The sequence below is a fragment of the Dioscorea cayenensis genome, chromosome 17 (assembly GCF_009730915.1).
Source record: "Dioscorea cayenensis subsp. rotundata cultivar TDr96_F1 chromosome 17, TDr96_F1_v2_PseudoChromosome.rev07_lg8_w22 25.fasta, whole genome shotgun sequence".
NCBI lineage: Eukaryota > Viridiplantae > Streptophyta > Magnoliopsida > Dioscoreales > Dioscoreaceae > Dioscorea > Dioscorea cayenensis.
The window spans coordinates 17,337,667-17,353,508 of record NC_052487.1 but is presented as its reverse complement, the minus strand read 5'-3'; the positions used below and the strand labels follow the sequence as shown (position 1 = coordinate 17,353,508).

The following is a 15,842-nucleotide window of genomic DNA, read 5'->3' as shown; positions in this document are numbered from 1 at the left end:
ACAGCTTATTTTATAAGCTGCCAAACACTAGCTTATGGAAATAAGCTGTTTTTGATAAGCTATTTGGTTAAGTGCATTTACTAAAATGCCCTCAGTCAATCCAGTAAAAGGGTATTTTAGTAATTTTTTGTTGTAAAAGTAATTTTAAAATAAACATACAAACATTTTCACAACTACAGAAGTGTTTCTGAAACTAATACATCCAAACGAAAAAATATACATAAGCACTTAACTTATTCTAAAAGTACTTTTTTTAAAAGTGCTTCTACAAAATTAAAAAAAAGCACTTTTTTTAAAAGCCAATCCAAACAACCCCTAAATATGGATGAGCTTAATTGAAGAAATATCTATCAATGGTATTAATGAAGTCTATTGAAGGTATGATTTGAAGAAACCTTAATAAGTATGATTGAAGACTATTAAGGATATGATTGAAGACATGTCTATTGTTGGTATAATTGGGTTGATTGATTGAAGATCTTTCTTGGGAAGATTTAAAAGCCAAACTCGGGTGAATTGAAGATCAAGTTTGGTAAGTTTTCATGAAGACGCACAAAGACGTGTGCCCCTTGCGAGGGGACTGCGTGGCGAGGAACTGAGGAGGTATTCTAGTTACCGGTAGTCGGGATCGGGAGATCGGGCTGCACTGACTCGGACTAAGCATGACCGGGAGGTTAATGAGTCTTGAGATCGTTTGCAACATAACCAGAATTTAGTCAAGTCAGCAGTCAGGGCCATGTTGCAATTCATGTTACCAGGGGCGGACCCACATGGTGGCAGCCCAGGCTGAAGCCCTAGCTGGCCGGCCAGAAAATCTTAGAAGAACTATGTTCAATAAGATTTTTTATATGAATATTAATGTTTTATAATATTTTGTTTGTATAAAACTAATATGTAATGGGCATGTGCTTGAGTGGTTTGTTGGAATTGGATGGTAAGAGCCCACCATGGTTCAAATCCTAGAGTTTGCAGTGTTAAGTTTTTAATAACTTTAGTAATTAAAAACAAGTTTTTTTTTCAAAAAATTATGAAAATTATAAAAAAAAAAACAATGTTTTAAACTTTATAATTTTTTAATAATTAAGAAAAAACTAAGCTGGTACGTGTCGGGTAAGGGTATGCTCCTACCCTACCGGTACCCTTACCCTTACCCTTACCCGTTGAAGAGGGTACGGGTTTTACCCTTACCCTCTCATATATATATATATATATATATATAATTTTTTATTAAACTAAACATTTACTCATAATTTACTCAATATCTATTTTCATGGTGATTAATTTGAATATTTCAAATTTTCTCTTAATATATTATTTTAAATTTAATTTAATTTTTATATTTATATTTGATAATATTATCAAAATTGAATTTTAGATATATATATTAAGAATCATAATTAAATTTAAAAATAAACAAATATAAAAAATAATGTTATAATAATTTATTTTATAAATTATAAGAACATCCTGAAAAATAAGATACTAATAAAAAATCAATTGGATATAACTTATGAAAATTACTTATAATGTTTTTTATATTCAAAATCTTACTAGATATTTATAAAATTTGAAGCTATATAAGATATAAATAGTAGATATATGAAAAAATTTAAAACAAAAACCAAGATAATTAAACATGAATAAAACGAAAGGTAGAGTTACCATTGAGTCCTAAATAAACGTCATTTTTATGTGATTATATAATTTAAGATAAACAAATATATATCAACTTGTAATTTGAATTTATGAACATGTGTTTAAAGATTGAAATATAATGTATAATTAATTTATTTTTATTATTATTTAAATTTAATTCGATAATTTGAACAACGGGTAAGCGGGTAAGGATAAGGGTATGATTTTTTTTACCATGAAGGGTACGGGTATGGGGTAGGGGTTACGGGTACGGGTAAGGGTTTTGGTATACCCTACCCATACCCTACCCGTTGCCATCCCTAATGAGAAATGTAAAAAATTTTAGTAATGAAATTTTTTTCTTATTTAAAATTTTTAAAATTTTAAGTTTTAATAAAATTTGAGAAATTATTCAAAACATCCATCACAATGATAGTAGTTGACATTAAACCCCCTCACCGATGAGTTTTGGTTCTGCCACTGACCATGGTTGGACTGAAGAGAGACCATGGTTGGGCTAAAAACGCCGGAAAATTAAAAGTTGACGAATATGAGAATGTTGACTTTTATTTAAGCCCGGGCTGAACTAAATTCCTGGGTCCGCCACTGCATGTTATAACAAAAGTTGCAATAGCTAAATTTGGAAGGATTTAAAATTGGCAGTCGCGGAGATTCTAAAAGATGTATGGGTACTATATTTAGGACATTGAGGCGTCTATATAAGCTACATTGCTTTGACATTGGGTGTGACACTTAAGCGAAAAAATAGTGTAGGCACAAGACAATTTAGAGAGGGTAGTGATCTTTATTTGTGAGAGTGAGTGATAAAATGTTTGTACTCAATTATGTTCACCTCTTTTAGTGAATTATTTATCTTCAGGCTTAGCCCCCAAACGTAGGCGAGTGGACGTCGAACTTGGTTACCAATCTTGTGTGTTTTTTTCTTGTTTGGTTTATGTAAACTTTCTATGAGTGTTTGAGTATTCTCTAAACCACAAATTACATCGGTGAAACTATCAGTGAACATTAGTTTCTTTGTATTTTCATTGTTGGTAATTTAAAAATACTAAGATTGAAAAAAAATAATAGTAATAAAAATAAAAAATAAAAAACACAAGAGCACATGCACAATGACATGACTATAGAGTTAGAGTTTCCGTGTGTCTATATGTTCGGAGAAGATTCCATTTATGGTGTTCATAGGTTGAAGGCTCAATTTCCAAATTAGTTATATTTATATGATATAGTTATATATATAACACTATTTCAAAGTACCAAATCATATTAAATAAAATTTTTATTTTTTTTATTTTTTGAATTATGTAATCTAGATGATCTGTAAGATCGAGAAAGTAAGTGCTGCATATTGTTATGGATATCGACAAATATGAAAATAATAAAGTATATATTTTAAATATAAAAAATTGACAAATGTTAAAATTTTTGGATAGTAAAGTAATTATTAAATGATGATAGAAAATATTTTATAAATATATTCATTAGTGGGTTAATTTTTTTGATAAATCACTCAACTTTTATCGAACATATCGGTTTCTCATCGATCTTTGGTTTGTTTTCAAAGTCTCACTTAAAGTCACTATCGTTTTCACAAACAGTCACCGGTGGATTAACATTGTCGTCAGCGACGTGGAGGACTGGCCGATTGGGTTTTTTTCCGCCGCCACGCCGCTAACGACAATGTTAATCCACCGAGTGACTTGTTGTAAAACGACAATGACTTTTAGAAGACTTTGAAACAAAACCAAAATTCAGCTGAAAGAACTCGATATTTCAACAAAGTTGAGTGATTTATCAAAAAAATTAACCTTCATTAGTGTTTGTAGGAGAACGTTTACTGCTTTATCATGAGATGATGTGTGTATATTATGTGTATGCTAGATTTAATTTGGTGCTTATGCAGTTATAAGTATTCAAATCTTGAAAAATTCTTTGTTGTCAATTATGTCTTAGTTTTTCTTTCCATTTTATTGTTTATTATTGTTTTTTTCTTTATTGTTGTTTACTGTTTGTTTTTATGAATTATGATTTATTCATTTTCATTAAAAATAAATTTTGAAAAAAATATTCTGATTAATTTCATGTCAGGTCCCACAGGCATCTTGAAAAAGTATTTATGCAAAAAAATACCCTCAATAGTAATGTAATATATATATACAGATACCCCTTTGCTTAAAAAAAAATATTTATTTGTTTATTCATTTTCTTAAAATTTTATTTCCAACATTTAACTTCACTTGTATTATTTCAATAAAATTTTATTATTTTTAAACTTGATTTTTCATTTTTATTTCATTATGGTTTCTACATGCAATTCCATGTCATGTGTTTACATGATATATATATTCATTTAAAAAAAAACTCAAAATAGAATAATATGAAAATTACCTTTTTCTCTGACAACATGAGCAAAAGCTTAAAATATATTTTTCAAAAACAAAAAGCTAAAAAATATGAAAATTACCTTTAATGAATACACATTTTGAAATGGAAAATATTGATAAGGTTTAGGATATAGCTAAAATGTCTAAATTTTGAAAGTTCACATGATATTATATCATGTGAGATAAGAGTTTTCAGGGTGACAGGAGCTCCAGTGGTTGCTAACAAGCACCACTTGGCTCAGTCTCAGATTCTCAGTGATTATTGGGCAGTCATGAAGACATGTTACTCAGATTGCCCAAGCACACCCAGCGCAGCTTTTCAAGTACCCGCATGCACAACCAAAAAAAAAAAACTTTTGTTTTACTTTTCACTCCCTTCAAAAACAGCAAAATTATTTGTCACACTTTGATTTCTATTAAATGTTAGTTGTTATCACCATGTCATAAAAAGAGTTGATAATTAAATATTATTATTTTAATTTTTTTTATATTTAATATAATTTAAGATTTTGCTATTAATTATATTCAACTATAAATTTTATTAAATTATATTTTAAATTTTAATATAATTTTTTATAAATTTTAGATTACCAACTCAATTTAACCAATTTTTTATGTATTACAAAAAGATTTTATATAATTAAAAAATTTGTTTCTCTTTAAGTTAAAATATTACCAACTCTCCACACCTTTAACCCACAAATAATCAAATCACCCACATCACAAAACCAAATCCATTAACCAAACAAGTAAACAACCAAATCAACCACCCATACCACATACTACACACAATACAATAACCACCAAACTCCAACAAAGCTGCAAAACTCATTAAACAAACACACACTTTCCCTCATTCCCCTTCTTTACTTAAACCCCTCATTTTCCCACCCAACCTTTTTGCACCTCTTCTTCCATTATCCAATGACTCTTCTCCTCCTTCTCCTACTCATCCTCCTCCTTCCCATTAACTCTATCTCAAGTTCTCCACCATGCCACAAAGACCACCACAAACTTCTTTCCTTAGCCTTCCACTCAGTCTCCAACTTCAATCTCTCCCACTGCCCATCTTCTCCACTCACCATCCTCAAACTCTCCTCCCACAACCTCACCGGCACCATTTCTTGGCTCTATCTCACCAACATCTCAACCCTTCAAGTCCTTGACCTCTCCCACAACTCTCTCACCGGCTCCATTCCTGGCTCCTTCTGGTCCTCCTCTTCTTCCCTCACCCACCTTAACCTCGCCGGCAACCACCTCGGTGGCACTCTCCGCTTCCCTTCTTCTTCCTCTCTCTTCTTTCCCTCAATCTCTCCAACAACCATTTCACTAAACTTTCCGGCCTTCACCATCTCTCCAACCTTCAAGTACTAGACCTTTCTCTCAACTCCATCAATGGCGTTTTCCCTTCTGATTTCCCTCCTCTTACCAACCTCCATGTCTTAAACCTCTCTTTCAACAACCTCTCTGGTTTCCTCTCCCCCAAAACTCTTTCCATGTTTGGCTCTTCCTCTTTCAAACAAGCTGGTTCTCTTATCACCTTCTCTCCTCCTCCTCCTCCTCCTCCTCCTCAGAACAAGAACAACAACCACAAGAACAACAAGAAACATAAAATCTCATACAAAATAGTAGCAATCTCAGCTACTTCAGCCATTCTCCTCTTGTTTACTCTTCTAACCATTACTATATTCTCACTAAGAAGAAGAAGAAGAACAAGAAGAAGGAGAAAGGGAGATGAGATTGATGAAGAGAAAGCAGTAGAGCAATGTGCTACTTGGGTTGCAGAAGCTAAATGGTCTTCTCCGGTGATAATCTTTGAAAAGCCTCTAATGGAGCTCACCTTCGCTGACCTTGCAACAGCAACGTCATGCTTTTCAAAGGACTCACAACTCGCCGACGGCCATCGTTGTGGTCCTTTATATAGAGCAGTGCTCACCGGAGACATGCACGTAGTTATAAGGGTTTTGAAGAACGGTGCTAATTGTGACGCCGAGGAGCTTTCCCAGCTCCGGCACCCAAACCTTTTACCACTTCTTGGCTACTGCCTCGCCGGAAAAGAGAAGCTGTTCTTGTATGAGTATATGGAGAAAGGAGATATGCGGCGGTGGTTGAATGAGTTGCCGGCGGCGAGGTCCGGTGAGGAAGAGGAGACGTTGGAGTTGTGTGATTGGCCGGCGAGGCATAAGGTGGCTCTGGGAGTGGCGAGAGGGTTGGCGTTTCTTCATCAAGGGAGTCGCCGGCCGGTGGTGCACGGGCATCTAGTTCCGGCGAACGTTTTGTTGGATGATGAGATGGAAGCTCGGATTGCGGACTTTGGGGTGGTTGGTGGCGGAGAAGGGTCGGTGGTGGAGGATGTGTATGGGTTTGGGTTGCTGGTTTTGGAACTGGTGACGGGGAAGGGGGGAGGGTGGACGGAGAAGGAGGTGGAGAGGGTGAGGACGGCGGTGAGAGGAGGGAGGGCGGCGGAGGTGGTGGATGTGGAGCTGAGAAGGAGGGAAGAGTGCTCGCCGGAGATGGTGGAGTTTGTTAGAGTTGGGTATCTTTGTACGGCCCAGTGTCAAATGAAAAGGCCCACAATGCAACAAGTTGTGGGCCTTTTGAAGGATATCCGGCCCACTTGTTAAATGAGATGGTTAACGTTAATTAACCCGGTTAGTTAGTTGGTGGTGTTGGGTTTGAAATTGATGGGTTTTTAATTAGTGAATATTTTTTTATCTGTTTGGACGGACTTATATTTGAGAAAATTTTCGTATATAACCACTCTTACGATAAAAGAATTGGTAATTCATTTCCTATTTAAATTTATAATCCGTGGCTTGTTCATAGTTCTCAAAAATCACCTGTGTGGTAAAAACAAATAAAAAAAATGTAAAACGTCCATTTAGTTAATTAATGAGGAAAAAAAAATCATCAACATATTTTATTTTATAAAATAAATATACATAGCACCTCTACAATAAATGAGTTCGTATTCCACTCTTCTCTAAGCCAAAGTTTAAGATTCAAAACCCTTCTTCAAGCCAAAATTTAAGATTCGAAGCCCTCTAAACTCAAATATTAAGGGGTTTGGTTTATCCACATTTATCATTAATAATAATAAATTAAGATTTTTAAGAAAAAAAATGGAATTGAAATGCCATTTTTTCTTTAAATGATTCTAGTATTTAAAGGGGTGAGAATAATGACATCTTTTAATTATCATTGGTATTAATTTGAAACTTCATTTAAAGTGAAATATAATTACCATCTATGGTGTAGATAAATTTTTTAAATTATCTTTTAATTTTGTTTATTTATTATATACATTGCTTGTGGGTGAGTAATTACTAATTAGAAAAACAAAGGGGGGGAACAACCACCCCCACTTACATTGATGTGAGTCTTAAGTTTTGTTTGAAAGTGGACTATAAGAGTTGGTGGGGGGGGAAAAGTGGCTTAATTGTTAAAATAGAGTGAGAATGTGAGAATGTTCTCCTTTTATTTATTTAATTATTTATTTATTTTTAGTTGGAAATGAAAAAGAGAAAATATGAGAATGTTTGGAATGTAGTTGTTGGTCATCTCTATAGGAAGAAGCATCTTGTTTTGATTTATTTGTTAACAATTTGCTTTGATTCTTGGTTCTTGTTCTTGTCTCTCTTCTTTTTATGGTTTTGTGAATAAACTTGAGAGTGGTTCAATGTTTTAGGTTTGCTTGAATTGTCTATAGTATTTGTTGTGTTTGAATTGATTTAATTCTATGAGATTATTTATTAACCAGATATGAAAAGGTTTTATTTAGCCATAATTTAGAAAATAAGGTTTTTTTTCCCTCACACATTGGCTTGAAAGCTCTTGTTTGAGAATTTCTGATCCAATATTTATCTATTTTAGTTTTTATATATAAATAATCTTCAGTTCACCTATGTTTAAAAAAAATTTCAACCCTGTATTATTAAAAAGTGCTTACTCTCTATGGGATGACTGCTTTAGCATTTTTTAATTCACAGTAAAAAAAATTATTTTTTTTTTTTTATTTTTTTTATTTTTTTATTTTTTTTATTTTTTTCAAAGACTTGTGCAAAGCCGATAATTAATGGTTCGGTTATACACCATCACGCAGTGATATAGGGAATAATATTTAGCGGATTTTAAACCTGAGTAATGAAAGTCTTACAAATTATGTCTTACGCAACATGACCAGTGCCACTAAACTAAAAAGTTTTTGGCTGTAAAAATTTTAAGTGATGTGCAACTCTTGAGATTTTTTTTTATATTATTTGATCATTTTTTTTTTTGTCATTTTTGTTTACTCTAGGATCATTTATTTCATATATCAAAATTTAAATTTTTCTACAATAATAAAATCACACAAAAAAAAACCAACAAATTTTGTAAAAATCATTACTTATGTCAAACATACATAATTCATTACAATATTCTCAATATATTGAAATATTTAACCCAATGTACTTGACACTAACAAAAATTAATCCTATCGAATTCATAATTTCTTTAATTTTTTTAATAATTATTTAATAGAAAAATCAACTAATAGAGAACTATATAAAATTACAAAATAATAATTAAAAAAAGAGAAAAAAACAAACAAACAAATGATTATAAATGAAGAATCACAAGAGTCATGCTCTTTGGTCAGAGACAATGAAAAAGGGACATTCACAAGCTTTTGTCCCACTCTCAATCAATTCAAACATAATTGAGAGAATGGCCGAATTCTAAGATTTTTTTCTTAGTTTCTTGTATTTATTGTCAATGTTTTTCCTTTTTGAATCATTTTTCCTTGAAAAACAAGCAGGCTTGAGGCTTCCTTGAAAAAAAAGCAGGCTTGAATTGTCACCTTCTCTCATTCACAATTTCATTCTGTTTTCCAATCCAATTTATACCATTGATTTATTCAAAAAAAAAATATTATACCATTGATTTCATTTTCATTCTTAACATTTCCGGTCTCAGAATTATTCAGACACTTAAATATCTTTCATTAATACCAAAATCTATATTATAAATTCTTAAATTGCACGCATGTTTCTAAATTTCACGAGTTTTTATATTCAATTTTTTTTTTTACGAGGTGGCTCAGTCAATGTGGGCCAGGGTGCCCGGCACCGGTGCGGTAAAGTTAATCACCTCAACGCTCTTCTAGTCTCTTAGTCGGGAGACCTGGTGTCAAACAATCTAGTTAAAGGGATGTGCAAACAGGGACTTGGTGTTAATTTCTCAATACACACCACATATGCTCTTCTTTAGAGGAGGCACAGAGATAATTCCTCATGCGTGTTATTGGGTGATTGACTTTCAATTTCCACCCACATACCAGCAAACCTTTGTCACTTGACTTAGGGTTATTTGGTATATCATTGTTTTTGTATTATTTTTTTTTCATGTGTTATATTAAATCATTTAACTCGATGGAGGAAAGACTTGAATATTCTTTAACTAATAAATACAAAATAAAATTTTAAGTGTATACAAATAAATAATTTTAAAAATATTTGGTAATAATAATCTTTTTGGTAAAAAAACAAATGATAATTTTTAAAAAAAAATTAATAATTTTAATGGGATAAATTACATTAACACTCTATTAGCACGGTAAACTATTATTTATAAAGACATTGTGAGAAAGAGTTGTTTGATAATACCTAAGGATTCATAGCTTAACGGCATTGACCCCACTGTATAAAACGTGTAGAGATTTAAGAGCTCTGAGTTTAAATTTCGTTAGGTGGTGATAACATGTTCTTTTTTGTGGGTGTTGAAGTCGGTTTAATTTAAAATCTATTTCATGACAGATAAACACTAAAAAGTGAAAAAAGTCAAATCACTCTTTATCATCTTTTCCCACTTCCTTTAAAATGAATGCCTCCTAAACAGGACGCTTGTTGCTGTTCATTAAAAAAAAGGCCAAAATTATTCAATATAATAAGTTATAATATCACCAAGGATTTTATATTTTGAATAGCTTAATTTGAAAATTTTAGATAACATTATAATTAGAAAAATTAGTAAATAAAATAATTCACACAAAAACATGATATTCCATCTAGTCCACTTTATTTTAATTTTATAATTGTTAATTATTTGTAATATTATATATATATATATATAGGACTTTGTGGATATGAATACAATCACTAAAATAGGCTGGAGAAAAGGCTATAAGTTATGATCTCATTGTCATTCCTAATCATGGGAAAATAAATTGCCTAATATTATTTTCTTTTTAAATATTTTTGCTTCAACAAAAGATAGAGGTTGATGTTTTGCGTTGTTTGATTTGTCAATATTTAAACTGTCCCCTTTGATAAATCTAATAATTATTTTATAAGGAACATTATAACAAGTATCCTATTGGTTATCGGTTGATTGGTTGAAAAAATTTATGCCGGTCATGCAAACAGGGGGTTAGGGAATATTAGATATGTACAACTTCAACCAAGCACTCCTGGGAAAATGGTGATGGAAGTTTGTAATAGACCCCAATTGGCGTGGTGCGAGGGTGGTCGAATTCAATTATGGCTTGTCCCATCGGAATTTGTTTTCTAAACTAAAGGGCTGGATATCCTTTTTCTGGAAAGGGGTCTCTAAATGCTTACCGGCACTTAGAGGATGTATGTTGCATGTTCTTAATTCTGGGAATGAGACTCTTTTTTGAAAGATCGATGGCTTAATGGATCTACGCCCATGCACCTATGGCCAGATGAATTCAGAGCTAATCAGCGGCAGAATGGTACAGTGCGCCAACTTTGCTATCTGCTTGAGGAGGCTCCGTTCTTAGCGAATCATGATACTTGGACTTATAGGAATCTCCTACAGGCAAATGTTGGGGAACTGGGGGACACCAAGCGATGGATGCACACGGGGAATGGTATCTTCTCTGTGAAATCCTTTTATAATTTTCTAAATGATGGTGGGTTGCAATATCTAGTGGCAAAGTTTTTTTGGAGTAATACTTGTTAACGAAAAATCAACCTTTGCAATTGGCTTGTGTGGAAGAATAAAATTCTTATGCTTGAGAATCTTGCAAAGAGAAAATAAAACAAGCTTCCAACTGCTACTTGCGTCATGTGTCATTCAGAGATTGAGTCGATTGACCATATTTTCCTTCAGTGCTCTTTTGCTAAATTTATTTGGGATTATTTTCTTAATCTACTTCAGTTGTCTAAACCACCTCTCTCTATGAGCACTCATTGGGATCAGTGGAGGTTGAACGTTCTGCCATCGATGAGAATTTTGTGAGACTTAGTCATTAAAACATTTGTGTGGAATATCTGGCTTGCTAGTAATAATCATATTTTTAATGCCAATGTCTTGCCTACTCATGTTATTATACTGAAAGTTGACATATGCTTCTATCCTGGTTCTCATCTTTTACAAACGGTATAAAAAAAAAAAAGCTGGATGATTCCATGGCTACCATTCGTAGAAGCCTGGAGTTTCTTGGACCTCGAGTTGCAAACTCTTGGTGGGGAGGGGGGTTTCAACGTCGGAGGAGACACCATTTCAGGGCACGAGCTAGTGTTATTCTGGGGACCTAGGGACTTGGAGGAAGTCCTTCCTTTTCATCTTGGTTATGTGCTTTGTCTTTCTGGTCTTATTGTACCACACTTTGTGGTTTTGTTGTGCCACTGCTAGTAGTTTATTATTTTCTTTCACTATGTTTTTTTGAGGCTTTTGTACTTTTCTGTTTAATGCATGTGGTTAATCCATTTTTAAAAAAAAAATCCTATTGGTTGTACTTTTCTTCTTCTTGGAATTAGAAGATAAACTATTATTGTAAATATTCATCTTTAATTTAATATTAAAAAAACCATCCCAATAGACATTCTAATAAAAGATATATATATTTGATTTTTTTTAACAAAATAGACAAATCATTTCAAGAATATGCACTATGTAGATTTCATACGTCAACATGATAAAGTGGGTTTAGTTCAAAATTCACTTCATTACAAATGAACACTAGAAGTGAAATAAGTTAGACCACTTTCCATCACATTTCCCCACTTTCCCCGAAATGAATTTGTCCTAAATAAGTTATAATATCACCAATGAATTTATATTTTGAATAGCTTAATTGGAAAAACTTTAGAGAAAATTATAATTAGAAAAATTAGTAAATAAAAATAATTCACAAAAAACATGATATTCCATCTAGTCCACTTTATTTTAATTTTTATAGTTATTAATTCTTTGTAATATTATATATATATATATATATATATATATATATATATATATATATATATATGAAACCCTATAGGACTTTTGTGGATATGAATACAATCACTAAAATAGGGAGGAGAAAAGGCTATAAGTTATGATTTCATTGTCATTCCTAATCATGGGAAAATAAATTGCCTAATTTTTCATGCATGACATGATCATGTTTGCATTTTGCATTCATTATGACTATCATGTTTTATTGTTATATATATATATATATATATATATATATATATATATATATATATATATATATATATATATATATATATATATATATATATATATATCAAAACTAGACTTCAATATTATTTTCTTTTTAAATATTTTTGCTTCAATAAGAGATAAAAGTACAAGGTTGATGTTTTCCGTTGTTAGATTTGTCAAGATTTAAATTGTCCCTTTTAATAAATCTAATAATTATTTTACAAGGAACATTATAGCAAGTATCCTATTAGTTGTATTTTTCTTCTGCTTAGAATTAGGAGAGAAACTATTATTGTAAATATTCATCTTTAATTTAATATTAAAAAAGAGCCATATATTTGATTTTTTTTCTTAATAAAATGGACAAATCATTTCAAAAATATGTATAACGTAGATTTCATACATCAACGTACATTTTGTGTGAGTTTAGGTTCAAATCCGTCTTTTTGCCAAAAAAACATGAACATCTACATTAATGAAATCCGATGCCAATAGACTAAGAAATTATTGGTATATCTTTGAATCGGTTATGTGAGATATATCAATGCATTATTTTATTGGTGAAAATATATTTTTATTTTGAAATTGATTCTGGTAATTGAAAAAAAAAACCTCTAGAGAAAAACAATTCATAAATAATCCTCTTAATCATTGATCTATTTTTCATCCTCACTTGTGTGAGAGTAGATTTTGTGTGATAACTTTTCAAGTTGCAACTTGTAGTATTAGTATTAATAAATTGAGTTATATGAGAAATAGTTTATGTTTATTTTTTTTAGAAATTGATGAGCTCTTTTTTCTTTTTATGATAAACAGAGTGACAAGCGTCCATAAGAGAATATTAAAAGATAGATATATACGAAAGTATATCAATTATGATGATTTCGTGAATCTCCTAAAAAAATTTTCTTGCCATGTATTTCTCAAGGGGAGAAATAATGATTTCTCCAAACTCAAGTTGAGAGATTTAAAGTCGAATTTTCTCCAAACTCAAAGCATATAAAAACCGGTGAGCTATTAAATTAGCTCAAACTCGGACTGGGTAGTGTTGGAGCTCTGAGAATAAGGTTCGTTTATTATAGCATGTATATTATTATGCATGTAACTGTATAACTTGAATTTTTTTTTTTTGTTTTTTTTTGTTTTTGTGAAAGGGGGGAGGGGGCTATATGTATGGGAGTTATTTATTTGAGAGCGCTCGACTTGAATCAAGCTCAAGCCTGACAAGGGCTTGATAGTATAGTATTTTGTATTAGCATAGGCAAAGATTTTCATGTCCTATAAAACGAACTGGGTCAATGATTAAAACAAGATAGTCAAAATTTAATAGGATAATAATACACATAATTTTTTTTTTTAATAAAAAACGTATGTGTGTCTAATATATATTAAATATAGCTATAATACAAACAATAATTATAGCCTAGTGGTGAATCTTTTATAAAAGGTGTTGTATTTTTTTCTCTCTAAAGTTGCATGGCAAGGAGAATTTATTGGTTTGGTTTAGTTCTTTAAAATCTTTTAGACGTACATGCATGTGCCAAGATTTTCATCGCTTTATGTGATATCTGACTGAGTTAATAATTTTTTTAGATGTTTAATAAACTATCATAATTGGTGCACTATAATAACCACCTGTCCCATGACAATTTCTTAATAAACCGCCACTTGTCTTGGTTCACATTTGCCAAAAAATATATATATATATATAGATATGTTTTTCAAGGAATAAAAGGTTATATATCATATGGTATAAATATTGCAATTAATGTTGGATCTTTGTAAAGAAAACCAATTTCAAAGATTGGAGTAAATACCACTTTATTATCTGTCACGGCCAATACACAAATATATGAGAATTTAAAGTGTGAAAAAAATGTGTTTAATAAGTAACACTTAGGTTGAGGATTTTTTTTTTGTTACAAAATAAATAAATCACGTCAGAGTTTGCATAAATATAGAATTAAGACATCAACATGCTTGTATCATTACCATTCATGTGTTGGATTAAAACCTATCTTTTCAGTAACATATAAATACATTATACAGAGAAACATGTGTCAATAGACCAGTGTATGAATCGAGAATCAATAAAATTTAAAATATACATTTATTTTTATATCAAATTTTAACATAATTAATACTAATTAAACTGAATATATTAAACTCAAAGAATTATAATTTATAATTAATAAATTTTTGATTTCATTTGAATTTCTCAACTCAGACAAAATACAAATTAAGAACATGAAAAAGTGACAATTGTCTTTTTAAAGAGTCCATGAATTCTTCCAATTATAGACTTCGCACAACAAAATAATGCCAAAAATTCTACAATGAAAACAATCTAATGCTATCTAAACAATTATAACATTATTGATTGTAGTAGGACAGATTATATTTCCATTTATAGCCAAACCTCAAGAGCCAAGCCTAAAAGTGATATTCATTCCCCATGATATTCAAGACAAAGAAAAAGGAAAATAACAAAGTGAACTAAAATTGAGACTCTTGGCTCAAAAAGCATCTATCTCATGTGGTTGTGAAATTCATACTTTGAGAAAATACATTACTTTGTTCCATTGGTGGTTTATGTTTTAATACAGTAAATTGTTTAGGGTTGATTAGAAAAGAAAAGAAAAGATAGGCACGTACATGTTATCTTAATTGCATAATCAATAAGTCAAACTAACAACTTGCACCTCTGGTTATATAGACTCAGATGAAAGTAAAAGCATAATTAAAATCTATACATTTGAAAAAACTATGGTAACACTGAGTTAGATATTTATGATAAAAAGATTATTTTTTTTAAATTTTAAAATAAATTATTATTTAACATGAGATTTAATTATTATAAAATTAAAATATGCAATATTGAATTTGAATCTAAATATAAATTAACATATACTCAAATTAATTTAAATAAGATTAAAAATTCAATATTAGTCTTACAAGTAAACCTTCTTATAGTCACATGGTTAATTGTAAAAATATCCCAAACTAGTAATTAAATAAAAAAAATCACCTCAAGCTTCAAACAAAAAAATGTTGTGTTTTAACATAGTTGATTAGACTAACATCATTTTCATATGACATGCTAACTTGAATTAAAAATTATGTCACATGTTATTTATTAATTTTTTGTAATCACATTTTATTGATCTACATTAATAGATTCAAAAACACTTGTGATAATTTTTGATTGAAAACCAATTCATGGTCCTTAGATAATTAACCATCTTACTATTTTAGATAGCCCATTTCAAACCATACATACTCTATTAAAAATAATTCATAATTAAATATAAGTTGGACTAATTGGGGAAAACCGAGAATTTCAGTTTGCAGGGCCCCCACCGAAAGCTA

At 30.8% G+C, this 15,842-nt stretch overlaps 2 protein-coding genes across 2 annotated transcripts; both read left to right on the top strand.

Annotated features, from left to right (window-relative positions):
- The first annotated feature begins 4,939 nt into the window (after positions 1–4,939).
- On the top strand, positions 4,940–5,434 carry LOC120280197 (calmodulin-binding receptor kinase CaMRLK-like). The gene has a single exon (XM_039286966.1). The coding sequence runs from the start codon at positions 4,962–4,964 to the stop codon at positions 5,409–5,411; it is 450 nt and encodes a 149-aa protein (XP_039142900.1). The 5' UTR covers positions 4,940–4,961; the 3' UTR covers positions 5,412–5,434.
- Positions 5,435–5,508: 74 nt separating this feature from the next.
- On the top strand, positions 5,509–6,696 carry LOC120280196 (calmodulin-binding receptor kinase CaMRLK-like). Its single transcript, XM_039286965.1, has one exon. It carries the CDS (start codon positions 5,534–5,536, stop codon positions 6,659–6,661), a length of 1,128 nt encoding a protein of 375 aa, XP_039142899.1. The 5' UTR covers positions 5,509–5,533; the 3' UTR covers positions 6,662–6,696.
- The last annotated feature ends 9,146 nt before the right edge of the window (positions 6,697–15,842 follow it).